The 17,518-nt window shown below is 35.8% G+C and overlaps 4 protein-coding genes across 4 annotated transcripts; 2 read left to right on the top strand and 2 right to left on the bottom strand.

Moving 5' to 3' along the window:
* Window positions 1-73: 73 nt before the first annotated feature.
* Window positions 74-3,762, bottom strand: LOC110722607 (plant-specific TFIIB-related protein 1-like). The gene is made up of 3 exons (XM_021901878.1): window positions 2,958-3,762; window positions 1,879-2,037; window positions 74-962 (listed from the first exon to the last, which is right to left on the bottom strand). Exons 1-3 carry the CDS (start codon window positions 3,537-3,539, stop codon window positions 225-227), a joined length of 1,479 nt encoding a protein of 492 aa, XP_021757570.1. The 5' UTR covers window positions 3,540-3,762; the 3' UTR covers window positions 74-224.
* Window positions 3,763-4,246: 484 nt separating this feature from the next.
* Window positions 4,247-8,982, bottom strand: LOC110722598. Its single transcript, XM_021901866.1, has 3 exons — window positions 8,439-8,982; window positions 8,145-8,360; window positions 4,247-4,621 (listed from the first exon to the last, which is right to left on the bottom strand). The coding sequence occupies exons 1-3, from the start codon at window positions 8,691-8,693 to the stop codon at window positions 4,553-4,555; spliced, it is 540 nt and encodes a 179-aa protein (XP_021757558.1). The 5' UTR covers window positions 8,694-8,982; the 3' UTR covers window positions 4,247-4,552.
* A 1,453-nt stretch (window positions 8,983-10,435) lies between these two features.
* LOC110722589 (F-box protein At5g49610-like) lies at window positions 10,436-12,793 on the top strand. The gene is made up of 2 exons (XM_021901856.1): window positions 10,436-10,582; window positions 11,427-12,793. Exon 2 carries the CDS (start codon window positions 11,428-11,430, stop codon window positions 12,532-12,534), a length of 1,107 nt encoding a protein of 368 aa, XP_021757548.1. The 5' UTR covers window positions 10,436-10,582; window position 11,427; the 3' UTR covers window positions 12,535-12,793.
* An 818-nt stretch (window positions 12,794-13,611) lies between these two features.
* Window positions 13,612-16,626, top strand: LOC110722580 (F-box protein At5g07610-like). The gene is made up of 2 exons (XM_021901846.1): window positions 13,612-14,193; window positions 15,327-16,626. Exon 2 carries the CDS (start codon window positions 15,328-15,330, stop codon window positions 16,447-16,449), a length of 1,122 nt encoding a protein of 373 aa, XP_021757538.1. The 5' UTR covers window positions 13,612-14,193; window position 15,327; the 3' UTR covers window positions 16,450-16,626.
* The last annotated feature ends 892 nt before the right edge of the window (window positions 16,627-17,518 follow it).

The raw sequence follows: 17,518 nt of genomic DNA, 5'->3' as shown, positions 1-17,518 counted from the left end.
TGTGGATAGACTAAAAGATTTCATGTCATTGACTCATTTAAGATCTACAACTGGCAACTTAGTATATAAATTGTTTCTTAAGAATCAACAAATCAGTTACTCTTACATTGAAATTAAAAACAATAAACTCTGTTCTATCCATAACACATCATCATATTATACAGGATGAAGAAACCTTCAAGACTAGTAAATACCTAAAGACCCAAGAGCTACACTACAGCTAATCATCTTCCGCCAGCTGTATCAGAACCCCTGCCTTGATTATGTCTACTGGGTTCCTTGAGGTCCGACGAACCAGCTGTTTGGTATTGTCCTGATTGTGAGTTTTGATTACTAGGCCGCGATGTGGAAGTTGCTCCAAATACCTGAGCGGCAACAAATGGATTAGGCCTCGTAGACCCAATGGCTTTTTGCTCTGCTTGCATACTTGAATTGAACTTCAATCCACTCCCTTGATTGATCTCACCACTGTTCTTCCCAGCACTAGAACCAGTTTGAGCCCCGGGTTTCCAAGAAGTGGATGATTTATTCGTATTAGGAGCATTGCCATCATTCTCCCCCTTGACCTTGTCCGGATGAGTAGCCTCTGAAGCCTGATTTGTTTTGGGTTGCTTGCTCTCAGGCTGCTTTTCTCGATCGAAAGTAGTAATTTCTGGGGGTTCAGCTCTAGGGGTTGCAGAACGGCCAGATGCGATAGTAGTAGTTGGAAATGCTTTTTCAGGAGGGACAACTGGAGTGTAATTAGACGGGAGTAAATTATCCCAGTTCTCAAGCAGCTCTTTGTAGACTTTTCTGAGTGTGACCTCAGTGAGACCTGTAACCTTACATATCTCTGCCTGGGTCTTGCGTCTATCTTCTAGTTGACAGGCCAGATATATAGCAGCAGCCGATATGCTTATAGGGTTCCTACGAGTGCAGAAACATTTGTTCATCACAACTTCTCCAATGTGGGTTGCAAGTTCCTATAAATGTCCAAAATGGTATAAATTATGAGTAAGCATTTCTTTGAAGAACCTTAATGACATTATCTTCCAAAGCCACCAAATTAATGAAGAAATGCAATACAGGAGGACAATTTCAGGGTAATTTTGACAAATAGCAAGAATTTTCCAATTCTAATTCTGGTGCAAATGTGCAATAGCCAACTGATGACCAGCAACATAAGATATGTTATACTTCAGCATCAATGTCAAAAATAGCTTCATTAATAATCAGCAAAAACAGGAAAGCAGTTGGAAAGCAGCAAATTTTACAGTACAATATATGGCTTGCCTGGATTGAGGATGAATAGGAGGGGAAAAAGTAATGGGTTAGATATTTTGAAAGGGACGGAATGACGGAGATAATTACATACATGAAGTAACTTACTACCCTACAGAATTAGAGTAACAAATTAACAATTACCACCCCCCCCCCCCCCCGCGATTACTTTTCCATCCTTTATGGCCTCTATTCATCTCAATTCTTCTAGTCCCACTTCTTCAAGTTTCATTGACAGCATAAATCTCTTGCCAGCTAAGCGTTCAAGCTACTTTGAATGGCAGTTGACGAGAGAGAGAGAGAGAGAGAGGGTTGGAGGAAAGGATTTCGATAACTGAAAAAGGAATTGTTACTAGATTCCCAAACTTGTAAATGTTGTAATAACTAAATTTTCACCTCTTAATTAATTACCTTGAAAATATTTCCTGTTTAAACTTTTATACCCCTACTTATTAGTTATTACTCAAATTCAAGCACAGCCATAAATGACAGTATCTCAGAAGCTTTCCAATTCTTCATAAGTTACCTCTAATTGGCATCACTGGGTGACATTGAAAATTACATTCTATATCACCTAATGATGCATATGAGCAGACATTACCAGGAATTTCTATTTACCTGAGCAGATTTATTAAGCTGGAGAAGATTGCAAAATCTGGGCATATGTACAGCTATGGAATTGCTATTAATTGGTTGGCTGAGTTGTAAAGCTTCTCCCAAGATCTTGATATACTTTCCAATCTCTTTCTGAGGAAGGTTTGCGGCAATTGAGATTTCCTGTTACATGAAATAAGAGACCCTATTACAAACGCCCTTAAATTTAAGTGCCCTTTCTTATCACATTGGCAACTTTTCTTAGATCTATTCACATCATATATTATTGCAAATAAAATGAGCACAACCTTTTCTTCAAACTTGTACTCGGGTAATAATTTTTCATTGTTCAGTACTCCATAAAAGTTCCAGCAAGGGATGAAATGAAGGTGGTTAGAAATGAACAACTAGCACAACTTGGTGGTAAATACAGCAATCAGATTTCATAAATAGCTCAGCATCCAGAACTTAATCTAAGGAAAACAAGAACTAAGAAAAGGGATTGCATAAAGTTCACCATAAAACTGTATCAAGACCGAGACTTTCAAATCCAGACCAATCCTCCGAAAACATCAAATATACATTCGAAATTCAGAATGCATCTAGCCATCTACAATGAGTTTCTTAAAATTATCAATGTAGCCAATTGAAAAGTTCAACCAGAAACTACTCCTATAGAATTAAAGCAAGAGATAGACAGTTTCAAATTGAAGGGCTTAAATTCATGCACTCCTACTGTAGTAGTCCTACACAAACACCATTTCTAAAACACAAAATAGACAAATTCAAAACACTAGCATCATTCTAAATCTTCAAATTCCTAAAAACTCCTGAATTCACAAAGCTCAATCATGAAAAGGTTTGGTTTATAAACTCCAAATAATCCAATACAATCATCCTAATTTCAAAACCCCGGCAAACGCTTACTAGCTTAGTTAGTTAGTAAGTAAAGTCCCGGGGTAATAATACCTGGCACCTATGATCAAATCCCGTCTACATCATTACTGAAAATTTGAACAAAACCCCATTTATTCAACAAAGCAGCAATAACAAAATAGATAAAATACCAACAAATTTGCAGAAAATGGAGAGGAGAGAGAAACCTGAAGAGTACGGGGCTCCTGAGCTTCACGAATAGCTTGAACAAGACAAGCAGTAGCAAGAGCTTCAACACTACGATTCCTCAAACAAGTAGCAGAAGAACAATCCCTAAACAACTGAAAAGCATGATCAGAAATATCATGGTCCAACCCCAGAATCGAAGCAACATCAACAATCTGAAGATAAGCCCTCAAATTATCAACAACAACCCCAGAAGAAGACGAATTAGAATTTACAGAAGTACCCTCGAGAGCACGCTCAAGCTCAGCGAGGTGGCCGGAGAAGGAGAGAGAAGAAGCGGCGAAAAGCGGGGAGTGGCGGAGAGACCAAGTGGAGAAGGCGGTGAGAAACCCGGTTGGGTCAAACGGGTCATCCGGGTCGGGTTGAGGAGGAGAGAGAGGGAGGTCGGAGGTGGAGAGGAAAAGAGGGGAGTCTTGAGCTTGAAGATGGAAGATGTGGTGGGTTTGAGTCTGGCGTTCTTCGATAACACGGCCGCAAGATGTGCACTCTGTTATGTAGCGGCCTGTTGGGGTGGTTGTGCACCGCCCGTGCGACGGTGGTGCTGAGCAATATGGACACTTCATTTGGGTTTCTCCTTTTTTTTTTCCTCTCTATCTCACTGATTTTTAGCTCTTTCTGGGTATGTTCCACTTTTTTGTAGTTTGATTTGGATGATTCAGGAGTTCAGGACAATGTGTGTTAGTCTGTTAGACGCAGAGTTGTCAAAACTTCACCCGATCTGACTTGAACTGATCACTATTCAAGTTCAAAAATAGACCCGATTTAAATTTGTCGAATCCGATCCGAATATTTGAAATGACACATAATTTGGCCATTTAAATTTTTTACGGTGTAAATTGTGTTTATCTACAAGACTATGGCATTTAAAATTATTATTCCCCATCATAGGATTTTTTTTTAACCGTTTCAAATAACAAACCCAATTTTAGCTAAACACCCTTCAACCTATGTTCCTTCTGTTTCGGATTAACAAGCACAATTTCCTTTTTTGGGCCATCAAAGATAATTGTACACTACCATAAATAACAAAGGTCCTTTAATTATCAGGATTTGGAGTAATTTGTTTAGTTGTTATTTCTAGATATTTTGAATCCTTCAATTGGTAAGGGTTATACAAGATTTAAGTGTTCGAATCAATTGGTAAGGGTTGTTCCACCTTAATCAAAAAGTCAGTATAACACCTGGTAAAGAATTTATAGCCAATTTATCCATGCCATAGGTACTAGTGGTACTACTCTCACCAATCACCATGTTGTACGGAGCCAAAATATGCATCTAATAATTTTCTTATCTTTGATATAGAATTCACTATCTTTAGTTTACAAAGTTTTTATATTCTTACAGTAATGAAGAATCAATATAGTGGGAGAAAAGTTTCCTTTCAATAAATTTTATATAGCGACATTTGTAATAATGAAATTCCAGCTTCAGTACATATTCTGCATGTAAACGAGATCAGCTGACTACAAGTGAGTTGTATGCCCTGGCAGAAGTTTGCATCTTATAAGCAAAACTCTCTGAACGGCAATAATGTGTGATGAATTGTAGCTTCATAGGCCGCATAAGTATCCATTTATCAACTATTCCCAGATGCAGTTGCTGTCTTTCTAATTTCTGCATGCTTAAGACTCAATACTCGAGCACCCTGTTAACATAGCAGCAAAAACAGAAATGAGTTTGACTCCACAAGCATTTTATTATCAATGAAAAATTGCTTTCCCACCAATTATTGAGGTGGGAAGGGATGTGGAGGTGAGGGTCAAGTTCCAATATCCCTATATAGTGAATGATTAAATGCGGCTCTCCACAAACACTGCTACTTTTAGAAATACCAGCCTACCAGGCCACTTTGTCTCACAACTTGCAAAAGATGCCAACCAAACCCCCCCCCCCCCCCCAACACACAAAAAAAATTAAAAAGAAAAAAGAAAAAAACTTAGCTGGGCAGCAAGAGCATCAGGCAAGTGCTTGGTAGGCTAACAGCCCGATTCTTAGTTTAGGAGGGGGGAAGACTATCAAACTTATTAACCATGCTAAAACTTTTCCAGTCTCATAAGTTAGATACTGCCATGTTTCACCATGCATCATAAGTCTTTCACAATAATTCTCACAATCCACATTTGGAATGAGGAAAATGAAATAAGGAGTAAAGCAAATTAATTTGAGGCTAAAATTGGGGATAAGTGAATGGGTGGGTATCTTGGTGGTGGTTGGCTACTTGGCTGGTTAAGGTAAGCGGTTATTGGCCAAGGGTATTGTCCTCTACCAATTCCAAGTAAAAATCATCTACCACAGATAATCCTTGGAACCAAAATAGTATAGTTTTTTTTCCTCTCATGAAAATTCAACTTATTAGCTAATCAGTTCACTCACTCTCGGGCCAAGTATCATTACTGTCATTCTGCTATAGTTACCAGAGAATACTAAAATTATGATACAGAATAAGAAAAGTTCAGCAACAAAATGGTAAACCCTGCTATATAAGCCTCTTTTACAACATTGATATGGGCTTTAATGATTACAAATCCATACTATTTATCTGATCAGTAAATTGTGAGGTATAATCCAACTAGGCACACACAAGAAAAATTCAGGAATGGGTTAGCAAAACTGAAATTGTAAGGCAAATTTCTGTAATTCCCTATCTCATGGAATCACATACATAGAAGGAACAATCCATCACGGCCACAATACCCTCAATACCGCACATTGAGGATGCCCTTTCCTGACAGCCCACTATTTCCTATGAAGACTAATGTATAAAAAACTTAAGAGCATTGATGTGATAGGTACGCTATTTAATACACTGATAGGGATCGGATGAGGTACTAAGGCAGAAGAGAAGGGGAATGAATCAAAGGGGAAGGGAATTTAATATCCAAAGAGCCAAATACTCGTTTTTAATTTCATGCATGGGTTCCCACAAATCATCCATTTTGGACATATTACCATTCACAAGTCACAATAATTTAATAGAGGTGGAGATTTTAATAAACATCCCACAAGTCACATAATTTTCATGAAGAATTTTCCATCCAGACTCCAATTGGCATACTATTCTTCATGCTGCAAGTACTTATAATACCCTGAGCTCATACCCATAAGCCTAATACAATGGCAGATTCTCAAAGAACCTATGGTTAGGGAATAATACACAACTGAGACTTTAGCAAGTTCTGCCATTTGCTATTCAAAATTTCCTCTCTGTTCTAACTTCTAAGTAAACCATTTCCAGCTTGAAGCAAAGGAAGAAAACAACAAGAAACATGAACATAGTACAGTTAAAAATTCTATTCTTTTATTTTGCAACATTGTCAAACTAACCCAGTAGAGGAAACGACTTAAGAACAAGAAGGTCAATGGTCGAACCAAAAAGTATTTCTGATCATCTGATACACAACTTCAAAGATTTGCTGTTCGCTTTTCAGAATTTCTTGGAACAATAATACTGTAATCTGCTTATAGACTGCAATAAGCTAATACCTAATACACTCGCCACCCACACACCAATCTCACTAAGAAGTCACCTAATTAGGAGGTCTGCTGAAGCAATATATGTAATGGCCACTGACAGTCACATTAAAGACTTAGGAACGAGGTCAAAGGGCAAATAAAAAAGTATTTATGAATTCTGATCTGATCCCCAACTTCAAATTTAGTTAGTCACTTTTCAAAATTTCTTGGATCATTATTGTAATCCTTTACCATCAAACTGCAATAAGCTAATACCTTTATGCACTGGCCACCCACACACCAACCTCTTGTAACCAATGCTCTGAATGATATGAAACAGCAGGAAACTCACTAAGAGTTCATACTAATTATGAGGCAAGTAGAAGTATTTTATAGAATGGTCACTGACAGTTGCATTAAATATGAGTCAGCCAATAGGTATGATGCACTTCTTTAGTTATTGCTTTCCATGACTCAACAGCCAGCAGGAATATGGCAAATAATTAAAAAGAAAAAGGAGAAGACTATGTGCTGCCACACTGACGCAGCAGCAGACTTGCATAAACCAAGGATTCTATCTTCTCGTCTTCTATAAACCTCAATCACCCATAATCCAACAAGAATAATCTATGTTAAACTAATGAAGTAATTATCTAATAATTTGACTCAGAAATTGACCCAATTTCATAAGGGGTTCATAATAGCTACTCAATAATCTGATCAAATTTGCCTTATGGAAACATCTTCAAGCAATTTACTTCCACTCCCAGTTCCATGTAAACATCAGAAAAGCAAATATGTACAATCTTAAATCTGAAAGACACAGAAATGTCAATTAATTAACCAAACCGCATTAACACACACACACCCCATCCAAAATTCCAATTCACTCACAGCAACCCAAACATGAGCAAAAGTATACCTCCAATAATTCACAAATTCAGATTCCCATTAAAGGTTTCTCAGTATACCTTTGGAAAACACCCTCACTCCAATTTCAGTAAAAAAAAAAAAAAAAGTCATCCGTCCTTTAAAAAAAACTCTTCTGCAAAAAACTTATATCCATCAACCTCTATTCCTAATATCTTAATCACCCAAATCATATCTGTCACTAAAGATGCATAAGCAACATCAGCTATAAGACCAACAAGCATATGAACAACAGGGATGTAAGCGTACACACTAATGTAGCTTAGTTGGTTTAAGTTCTAGGGGATTGTGCTCAAGGTATTATATCAATCTCATCTAAATCACTCCAAAAATGTACAATATAACAGCTAAAACAATACTGACAGTGAATTGGATAGAAGACAGATCAAGATCACCCCTCATTCTAAATTCAGCTTTACAAATATATTAAAAAAAAAAATATCACCCCTCACTCTATCTTCAGTAAAAAAAATCACCCTTCTCCTATTGTACACCCATCCTACAGTAAACAACTGATATTTATCAACTTACATTCCCATCACCAAAATTATATCCAACGGCAAAAGGCAACATCAATTCAATCAAACCATATACCAGTAAGCATAATAACACAATGGAGTCATGAAATCACACACATTAAAGTTTCTTTGTCGGTTAAAAGTCTTGGGATCATTTACAAGACCACGAGGCCTAAGACCTGAGATCAAATCCCGTCTACAATACTAACTTTTACGACTTCATACACACAAAATGCACACAATTCAGGAGCGAGAAACAACACTGACCGTCATCTGAATTGGAGGTGGATCAAGATCAATAGAACGAATAGACATCTTAGCAATCTCAGTAATTGCAGCTTCACGAACACCAGGCACATCACTAGTCATATCCTCATACGCCGCTTCAAACGCCTGTTGCCAAAACCTCGGCAATCTCATCCGCCGACTATTCGTATACACATCCCACATATACTTCACCACTTTTTCTCTCTCCTCCATTTCCTGCAAAACCAATCAAACCCCACAAAAATTAACACCAACCCAGATTCAAAAATCAAAGAAATAGAAATTAAAACTCACCAAAACATCAAGATCGTTTCTCAGAGGAGCGTCGAGGTCGTCGGAGAGACGGTTGAGGTTTCCGGCGGACCACCGTAGAGTGACGGTGCCGGTGAACATGGACCAGAAAGCAAGCAGTAAAATGGCGGCTAATGCCCAGAATTTGTACCGCCCTTTGCCGAAAACACCCACATCGGAGGTTTCTTTCTTGGTTGATGAAGCTGTTGATGAGGTTGAATTTGATGTTGTTAATGGGAGAGAATCATCATCTTTCATCTTTGATTATTGTTTATTTCTGGGGTTGGGATTTCCAGGAATTTTGGTGGGAAATTGAAATGATTTTTCCTAGTTAAGTTAGATTTTGTTGTGGATTTTTGATGATGAATATACTCGTATAAGAAAAAGGTTTTGTTGGACGAATTATTGAGCAAGAAGAAGTGAGCTTCCTTTTCCTTTTGTGGGTCGATCACTCGATCTGAATAGCAGGAGTGTTATGGGGAACTGCCCGGATGGGGAAGGGGGTAGATGAGTGATGTTATTTCATTTGTTTATTGCAACATTAAACTTTTACAAATTTTTGAAAATTACAAGGGAGTTATTTCCCTAAATAGTGCTAAAATACGGAGTACAAATTAATTCTAGTTTATTTAAAAATTATTTTCCACAATATCGTTTACGTAGGATCGGTTCCTAGGCTTGGAACTTAGCAGTAAAAAATCGCTAATATCATTAGAGGTTTTATGCATAAAACCTCTAATTTAGCTTTCACTAGCAGCTCTTTATATAGAACCGTTAATGGTATTAGAGGTTTTAGGTAAAGAACTGCGAATACCAATATAGTTCTATGCATAGAACCTCTAATACCATTAGCGGTTCTATATTAGTTCTTTAAAACTGCCAATAATTTAGTGGTTTTATACTTGTAAATACCAAACCTTGAAACCGAGCCTACGTGGATGGTATTGTGGAAAATAGCTTTTAAACCAATGTAAATAAGGAGTTAGGGTTTTCTCTCATACGTTTATTTTCAGTTCAACTCCTAATTTCATTCTCTTATAAAATATTCATTTCAGTTCAGTTAAGTCCTGTTCAGCTCAGTTCAGTTCAGCTTAGTTTATGAGAACACACCCTTAGTTTATATTATTACATTATTTTGGGAAATCACTCATTATAAGGTGAGGACTATATTTTTTTTTATTCTTTTTTATAATACTTAGAGTATAATATTTATTATACTCCCTTTAATTTATTTATTTTTTTTAAAAAAAATGCAAGGTCTTTTAAAATAGAAATACATCACACTATTTTTGTAAACGATATCTTTCACCTCACATAGGTTCTGTTCTTTATAACTACTCTGTTGTTCTCTACCCAAAAACCCCAAAAGAACAGGGTCATAGTCATTAGTCACCATTAACATGACCTTTGATCAGATTTCAACGATTAACTTTAGTTTCTGGACATTGATCATTACGTGTCCAACATATAATTTTAAACCTCCCCTTTGTTTCAATCTTTTTTCTCCTTTTTACCCTTTCCCCTTCAATTCGACTAACCTTAATTCATTCCCTCTAATTTCTCCTTCCTTCTCTATTTTGCGAATCCTATTTTTCCACGAAGCAGTTTGTTTATAGCAATAATGTTCGAATCTAGTTCCTCCCATTCAAATTGAAGGAAGTCAAATCAATTGAGGTCAATTAGAATTGGAGGAAAAAGGCGGAAAAAAGAGAAAAAGATGAAAAAGGATTTTTAGTTTGGTAAAGTCACATGATGATAGTCGGAAAATAAAGTCACTTGCTGAAATTCGGTCAAAAGTATATCCTTATTACCTTAATGGGATATACTTTGTAATAACTTTTTACTACATCTGTTTCGTATTATATGCAACTTTGGTGTATTGTTTGTGAAATACGGAGTATAAAAAATTCCAAACTTATATATAATACGAACCGGAGGTAGTATTTAATAAAGTGACTTATTTTACAAATTCGATCAATTAAAAGCACCTTTCTAACAAATTTTAAAAATAAAAGAGCAAAGACTAATTGGAGGATGGAAAACGGATTTTCCTCCGTCAAACAAAGGTCATAGCGACTATAGCTTCCAGTCAAAATCCCTAACTTCTTTCAGAAATTAGGACACAATTTTTGGTCACTCTTAATCAGGTAACTCTTCCTTCCTCTTTAATCCCGATTCTTCTTCTTTCTTTATAGTATTTCTCTTCATGCTTTAATCTGCATTTTCATTTAAATTCAATTTTGTTTTACTTGTTGATCAGTAAATCATATAAACCCCCATTTTGCTATTTTCTAGAAATCTATATATGGTTTGTGTATAATCATTAATCCTCATTTTTTTAAAAAAAATTTATGATTTCTTGTTGTTTTGTTGATTGTTTCTTGGGGAGAGAGAAACAATTTTTGGTTAATTTTTGTTTTTATTTTCTTCTGTTTTTTAGCTAGAGCTGATTTTAATGTAGGGAATAGATTATGATTTTGTAAATTCTATATGAAGTACAATTTTTTTTTTTCCTGTGAAAATTATCAAGATTTGTATGATTTATGCTGTTATATGCTAATGTAATGTTACCACCAGACTGAAGATGAACAAAATGTTTATGGGTTCTAGTGTTGCTATAATGTCCTGTAATTTGTGCAGTTGTTATGGGTAAATATTGAGTTTACATAATTCATGCTACTGTATTTATTTTATTCATGATCCCATGAGAGTGAATTTGCATAAAGCGTTTGGGTTTGTTTTCGAGCATTGTGGGTGTGAATGTGTGATAACATACGAGTATGTACTTGTTTTAATAAGGTTGTTTCTTAGATTTTAATATATGGGTATGAGTGGGTATGACTTATGATGTTGAGACGAGTTTATGTATCGTTGTATGGTTGCAATGATATGCAGAATAATTAGTTAATTACGGATTGTGTTGGTTTAAATTCTGCTTCTTTCCCAATTGTTTGTAGATCTTATTAAGATTTGGGGTTGTTTTATGATTAGGATGGACAAAGGAAAGAAGCTGGGTAATTCTAATGTGGTGGGCAAGCCGGACAAGATCTATATGGATCTCAGAGAAATAATCCAGGAGCATGCTATCCGTTACCTTCCTGCTAAATCTCTTTGCAGGTTCAAAGCCGTGTGCAGAGGCTGGAAACTACAGATATCAAGTCCATTCTTTGAACACAGCCAATCCTTTGCTTTTCGTTCTTTGTCGGGCTTCTTTTGTCAGTCTTCTGATGGCTCCATCTCCTTTATACCCCTTGATCCAATGGCGTATGGAATCCCAGACCCAAATTTGAAGTTCTTGCCTGAGCCTGTTGATTTACTTGCATCATCTCATGGTTTGCTCTGCTGTCGAGGTCGCACTAATGAAAAGGCATATTATATTTGCAATCCTGTCAACCAGCGCTGGAAGAAACTTCCTAACCCTGAAGCTAACCATGGACAGAACACATCTGTGGTACTTGTATTTGAGCCATCACTGCTAGACTTTTTGGCTGATTATAAGCTAATTTGTGCTTTTCCCTCTACTGATTTTGATTGTGCTTATGAGTTTGAAATCTATTCATCACTTGAGAACTCGTGGAAGATTTCCTCTGAGATTTACTTTGGTGAAAAGGGAAGGATATTGAAGGGAGGTGGCTTTCATCTGAACGGGTTTGTGTACTGGTTGGTAAACAATCATGTGATTGGTTTTGATCTAAAGAAAAATCGTGTGAAAGTAATCCCATGCTATGGAATGTATGGAACGCGTACCTTGGGCAGTGTGGACAGAAAACTTTGTGTATCACACAGGAAAGGTTGTGAACTAAGCATATATGTGTTGTCCAATGAGTATGCAAATACTATGCATATGGGATCTGAAAGCAAGACATGGGAACTGAAAAAATTTATGCTATATAGTAATGCAGATACTGGCAATAATGCAGCGAATGATTGTGAAGTGAATCTTTTGTCTGTGAGAAGCGATGTGATTGTGTATCCAAAAGGCAAAAACTTCTTGTCGTATGATCTAAGAACTAAGGAAACTACAAATGTGAGCACTAAGGAAGAATTTAACAGAAACAGTGTTTATGTTCCTTATGTTAACAGCCTAGTGTGGCTTTAGTGACTAATGCATCAGATGGACCAGGGATCAACTTTGAGTTTTATACCGGTGTTTGGTGAAGAGGATGGTTCCATATTACAGTATTATCGTCTGTTAAACTATGATTGTTATATATCTTGCCTATATGATCAGTAAAATAGTTGGTTTAAGAGTACTATTCCTATGCATAGTATATGTATTTAAATAGATGTTGAATTTAGTTAAGCTATATGATGTATCTAAATTTTCTCATATAAATGTTCTATCTTCATATTTTACATCTATTGGGTTTAAAAGTTCATATTACTCATTTAGTGATTTAGACAAGGAAAAATTGATGGGAATAATCCCATCTTTTAGTTGTCTTCTCAAATTGGTCTAACTTTTGGGTTTGACTACATATAATCCAATTTTTTACATCTACTTGTATCTTCTACCTAAAGCTAACCTATTCAATAAGTTAATTGTACAAGTGTCCTATCTTGATTGGTTCCAACTTAATTAAATAAAATTTTAAGTTAAAATTATCAATTTAGATTTATTAGTTTCATCAATAAAAAATTCCACCCGACGGGCCAACGGACCACCCCAAACAACTGACCACAAGTCCTCTACCACCTAAAAATAGACGGCCTTTTTAGTGAGCATTATTAAACAAGTAGTTAATTAACAAGGGTTGCAATTTTTAGTCGTGTTAAGTTAATAAAGGGGAAGACGGTTGGTTAAATGCACACTTACAACAAAGAATATCATTTGTCAAACATAAAAAAAATCCTTTTAAATACAAATAATAAGAAACGTAAGTAGTAATTCCAAAATCCAAATCAATATTAGTGAGATAATCTGAATCATAGGCGCAGATCCAAGGGGGGCCTAACCGGGCCTTGCCCCCCCAATGCCCAAATTTTGATATTATATAAATAAAGCTTGTACAAATATTCAAGTTTTATAATAGGCTTAGTTGGTTAGTTACTAGTTAGATAGCTTTGGAGGTAAGACATTATTATTTGAAATTCTTTATAATTTCCGCCCGGTTTATAAAAAATTTCTAGATCTGCCCTTGATTATAGTGATTTACTTTTACATGTGTTTTGTTATAAATTCCAAATTTTATACAATTTTCATATTTATATTTAATGCTTATATATAGCCGGCTACATATACCATAACCCTTATTAGTACTATCCTCATTTAACTTCTTATACTACGTATATTACCATTAAAGCTACATACTTCGTTTAACATTTTCCCTAAATAAAACCACCCATTAAACACAAACCAATAAGTTTCACCAAATCTGCTAAGAGCATGTTGGATGTGATGTCATCAAATTCTTGTTAAGACTCACTAAGACTTACACAAATTTATCACTTTAGCCCTAAGACTTAAATATTTGACATATTATAGGTAGAAAAGTGTAAAAAAAAAAAAAAAGCTTTAATAAAAATTAAAGTGAAGTAGGTGAAGTGAGTCCTAATCTCAAATTTTAAGACTTGGGCCTAAACTTGCTCTAATTACCACTCTTCTCCTCACCAGTTTTTCGACTTAGGTTTGTACTCCGTTATATTTTTTTTTGTTTATTCATCAAACACTCTCTTTTATCGAATGAGACTCGAGACTCTTGGGAAAAGACTTCAATTTGAAGGCAAAATTCTAGGCAGGAAGATAAATTCGGCAAAGGTATAAGAATGTCTTAGTTCTGTTATTCTGTATACTTTTGCTTCATTGAAATTGCTGAAACTTTCCGACAGATTTTTTTCCCCTGCAATTCCTTTCGAATATGATTAAATTGGGTATTAATTTTTAGTGTATGATCTCGAAAGATCAATTTTTTTATACATTTTGGTTGGTAAAATTCAGGCAAAATAAATGAAAGTTGTTTAAATTACGGAATTATACTTTGAATTTTGTTGTAGATTTGTCGAATTATTCTGTAACATTAAAGGGTTTTACTAATACAGTATACGGTGCTCTGTATGTTATTTATTTTTTGTAATCATATGATTTTATTTATAAACCCTAATTGATTTGATTGCAAACAATTGTTGTTAGATGAGAAAAATGGTTTTTGAGATGCCAAGAATTGATTTTGGTGCACCCTTTATTGAAAATACAGTTTTCTGTGCTTTCTTGTAAAGAGGTGTGCCAAAATCAGTTAGAGGTTGAGGTTTGCCAAAATCGATTTCGTTGTTCTACTTTATGTACCGTACATTGTGAATTGCGTCTCTCATTGATGATTTGGGGATTTTAATTGTATGATTGCTTGATTAGAATTAGATTATCAATTGTAGAGTATATTTTGAAGGCAATGGTTAGTTGATGAATTTAAAAAATTGGGAAATAATCTTAGAAATAATGAAGGGTAATGTGATGATCAATCAATGTCACTTATTTAGGTAAAATATCATTATGCTGATGGCAAATATGGTAGGATCGCGAAAGAAAGAAATTTTGTTGAAATTAGAATTGAAGGTGTGGTTTTTGTCCGACTTTTTGTTGTTGCTGTTTGTTGATGATGTTGTTATTGTTGAAATTGCATATTAAACTTCAATTCTGTGTTGTAGAGTAAATGAAAAGTAGATGTGTTGATTAGGAATGCAAGTACACTTGTACTAGGCAATAATTGGGATAAAGGGAAAATGTGTAAATCTTGTTATATGAGCATCGACTCTCAAGGAAGTTGACATACTTTGGATGTGGGATTGAGCCTGTAGCGTATAAAATGTATGAAGAGTGAGATGATAACTATTGCAGCTTCCTCGAGAGATCTATGAGGGCTTTGATTGACCTGTATTTTCTTTGACATTGATCAGGATGAATAGAGTAATGAAGAAACCTTGTGGGGACGTGAGTAAGTTTCAAAGAATTTACATGGACCTCGGAGAGATTCTCAGAGAGCATGCCCTTCGTTATCTCCCAGCAAAATCCCTTCAAAGGTTTCGTGCAGTGTGTAGGGATTGGAATCTTCTGATCTCGTCTCCCTTCTTCATCCATAATCAGTCGATTGCATTGTCCTCAATGTCGGGTTTCTTTTTACAGTCACCAGGAAAACCTCCCTTCTTCATTTCCCCGGACCGAATGGCTCATGGTGTGCCTGATCAAGAACTGAAGTTTTTGCCCGAGGCAGTTGATGTGAAGGCCTCCTCTAATGGCCTGCTTTGCTGCCAAGGCCGCTCTGGGGATAAGCCATACTATGTCTGCAATCCTGTTAATAAGCAGTGGAAGAAACTTCCTAAGCCTACTGCCAATCATGGATCTGATCCTACAATTGCTTTTGAGTTTGAACCATCACTGCTGAATTTCTTGCCTGATTATAAGGTGGTATGCATCTTTGCTTCTACTGACATTGAGGAAGCTTATGAATTTGAGATCTACTCATCGCTGCAAGATTCTTGGAAAGTTGCATCAGAGATGTTCTTCAGCAGTAGAAAACTTACGTTTTTAAAAGGGATTACTGTGAATGGAGTTGCCTATTGGCCAACAACTTGTGGGAAGCTTTTGATCTTTGATTTGAAAAAAGAAAAGGCAACGGAAACTTCTGCTTATGGGGCATTTGTCAACAGACCGCCATATGGCAATACATCCCTGGGGATGATGGATGGGAAGCTCTGCAGGGCGTCTTCAACTGGTTTTTCCATTAAGGTGAATGTGTTGAGAAATATACATAGCAATACAATGCCAATGAAATTTAAGGCGGGTGGCCCTTGGATGATGAAGCATGAAGTTCAGTTGAAATCTTCAGACATGGGACTTGGGAAAAATAATCAGCTACGAGTTTTGTTCGTGTGGGATGGTATGCTTGTACTTGAAGCTGATGGCAAGAAGGTCTTTATTCATGATATGAGAACCCTAACTACGACATTGTGCAACGAATCACCTTCTAATTCTCGGTATGAAGTTTTTCCATACATTAACAGCCTTGTCTCCCCTGTATGATCGACTTTGTTCATGTCTTAAAGTTAGGGATTGTCTTTGGTTTAGCTCATTTGATTTGTAGTGCTAATTAGACTGTGTTGCAATTTTTTTTGTTCTACTTTTGTCGTATCACCTCTTTAATGTATTACATTGCTGGCTGAAGCACTGTTTTTAGATTCTTAGAACTATTTTAGTTTATTTTATGAGCATCGATGTAACTTGCACAATTACTATGAATGCTATACTCCTAATAGATTAATGCATCGCCATTAAAATACAAGTTCCTGAATCCTTACTAGGCATTGATTAACACAACAACAATGGTAAATTTGGGTAGGGGAAAAGAGAAAGGGTGCCTCGTCAGCATTCCCTACCCCCTCTTGGTTGCATTTTGGGAACATGCCGAGATGGGATACAATTATTATACTTCGTTCAAGTTTTAAATTTTGACTTAGGGTCTGTTCTCTTCAGCTTATTTTCAGTTCAGTTTAGCTCCATTAAGTTTAGTTCAGTTCAGTTCTTATCTTAATTTCCTTCTCTCATAAAATATTCAGTTCAATTCAGCTCCAATAAGTTAAGTTCAGTTCAGCCCAGTTCAGTCAATCAGAACAGACCCTTGGTGCATTTAAAAAAAATTAAAACTCTTATGATCATATTGAGTATTGACCTTTATTATTATTGAAAGTGATCAGTATATTAAAACTCTCATTAAAAAAAATTAATCTCTTATGGTCTTTATAAATAGAATAATGAGTTATTTTAACATAATAACCATTGTTTCATAGGCCTAGCTATTTCTGATCGGGAAAATTATGATTCGAATCCAATCCGAAAAAAAAACCGAATATTCGAAATTTCGGATCGGCCTTCGGATGTCCGACCCGCATACTAATATTGAAAATTTGGTACTGTATTTCTTTTGGTAGCCCCTTATTTGAGTTGTGTAAAATCCTACATTTTATGAACTTTCATAATAATTGTAAAAAATTAAATAAACGCAACAAATTCAAGCATAATAATACAATAAGGTTCACTTAGGTCTTGTTCTCATACGATGAAATTCAGTTTAGTTCACTTTAGCTCAATTCAC

The sequence above is a fragment of the Chenopodium quinoa genome, unplaced genomic scaffold (genome assembly GCF_001683475.1).
Source record: "Chenopodium quinoa cultivar QQ74 unplaced genomic scaffold, ASM168347v1, whole genome shotgun sequence".
Classification (NCBI taxonomy): Eukaryota; Viridiplantae; Streptophyta; class Magnoliopsida; order Caryophyllales; family Amaranthaceae; genus Chenopodium; species Chenopodium quinoa.
Note: the sequence above shows the minus strand (reverse complement) of the source record. Positions and strands in the feature narration are given on the sequence as shown.

Excerpts from the sequence above, each read along its gene's own strand:
- LOC110722589 (XM_021901856.1), top strand. The coding sequence starts at position 11,428 with ATGGACAAAGGAAAGAAGCTGGGTAATTCTAATGTGGTGGGCAAGCCG.
- LOC110722598 (XM_021901866.1), bottom strand. The coding sequence starts at position 8,693 with ATGAAAGATGATGATTCTCTCCCATTAACAACATCAAATTCAACCTCA. Across the intron at positions 8,361-8,438 it reads GAAACGATCTTGATGTTTTG|GAAATGGAGGAGAGAGAAAA; the intron begins GTGAGTTTTAAT and ends TTGGTTTTGCAG. Across the intron at positions 4,622-8,144 it reads CACCTCCAATTCAGATGACG|GGTGCTCGAGTATTGAGTCT; the intron begins GTCAGTGTTGTT and ends CTATGTTAACAG.
- LOC110722580 (XM_021901846.1), top strand. The coding sequence starts at position 15,328 with ATGAATAGAGTAATGAAGAAACCTTGTGGGGACGTGAGTAAGTTTCAA.
- LOC110722607 (XM_021901878.1), bottom strand. The coding sequence starts at position 3,539 with ATGAAGTGTCCATATTGCTCAGCACCACCGTCGCACGGGCGGTGCACA. Across the intron at positions 2,038-2,957 it reads AGGAGCCCCGTACTCTTCAG|GAAATCTCAATTGCCGCAAA; the intron begins GTTTCTCTCTCC and ends TTCATGTAACAG. Across the intron at positions 963-1,878 it reads AGCTTAATAAATCTGCTCAG|GAACTTGCAACCCACATTGG; the intron begins GTAAATAGAAAT and ends GGACATTTATAG.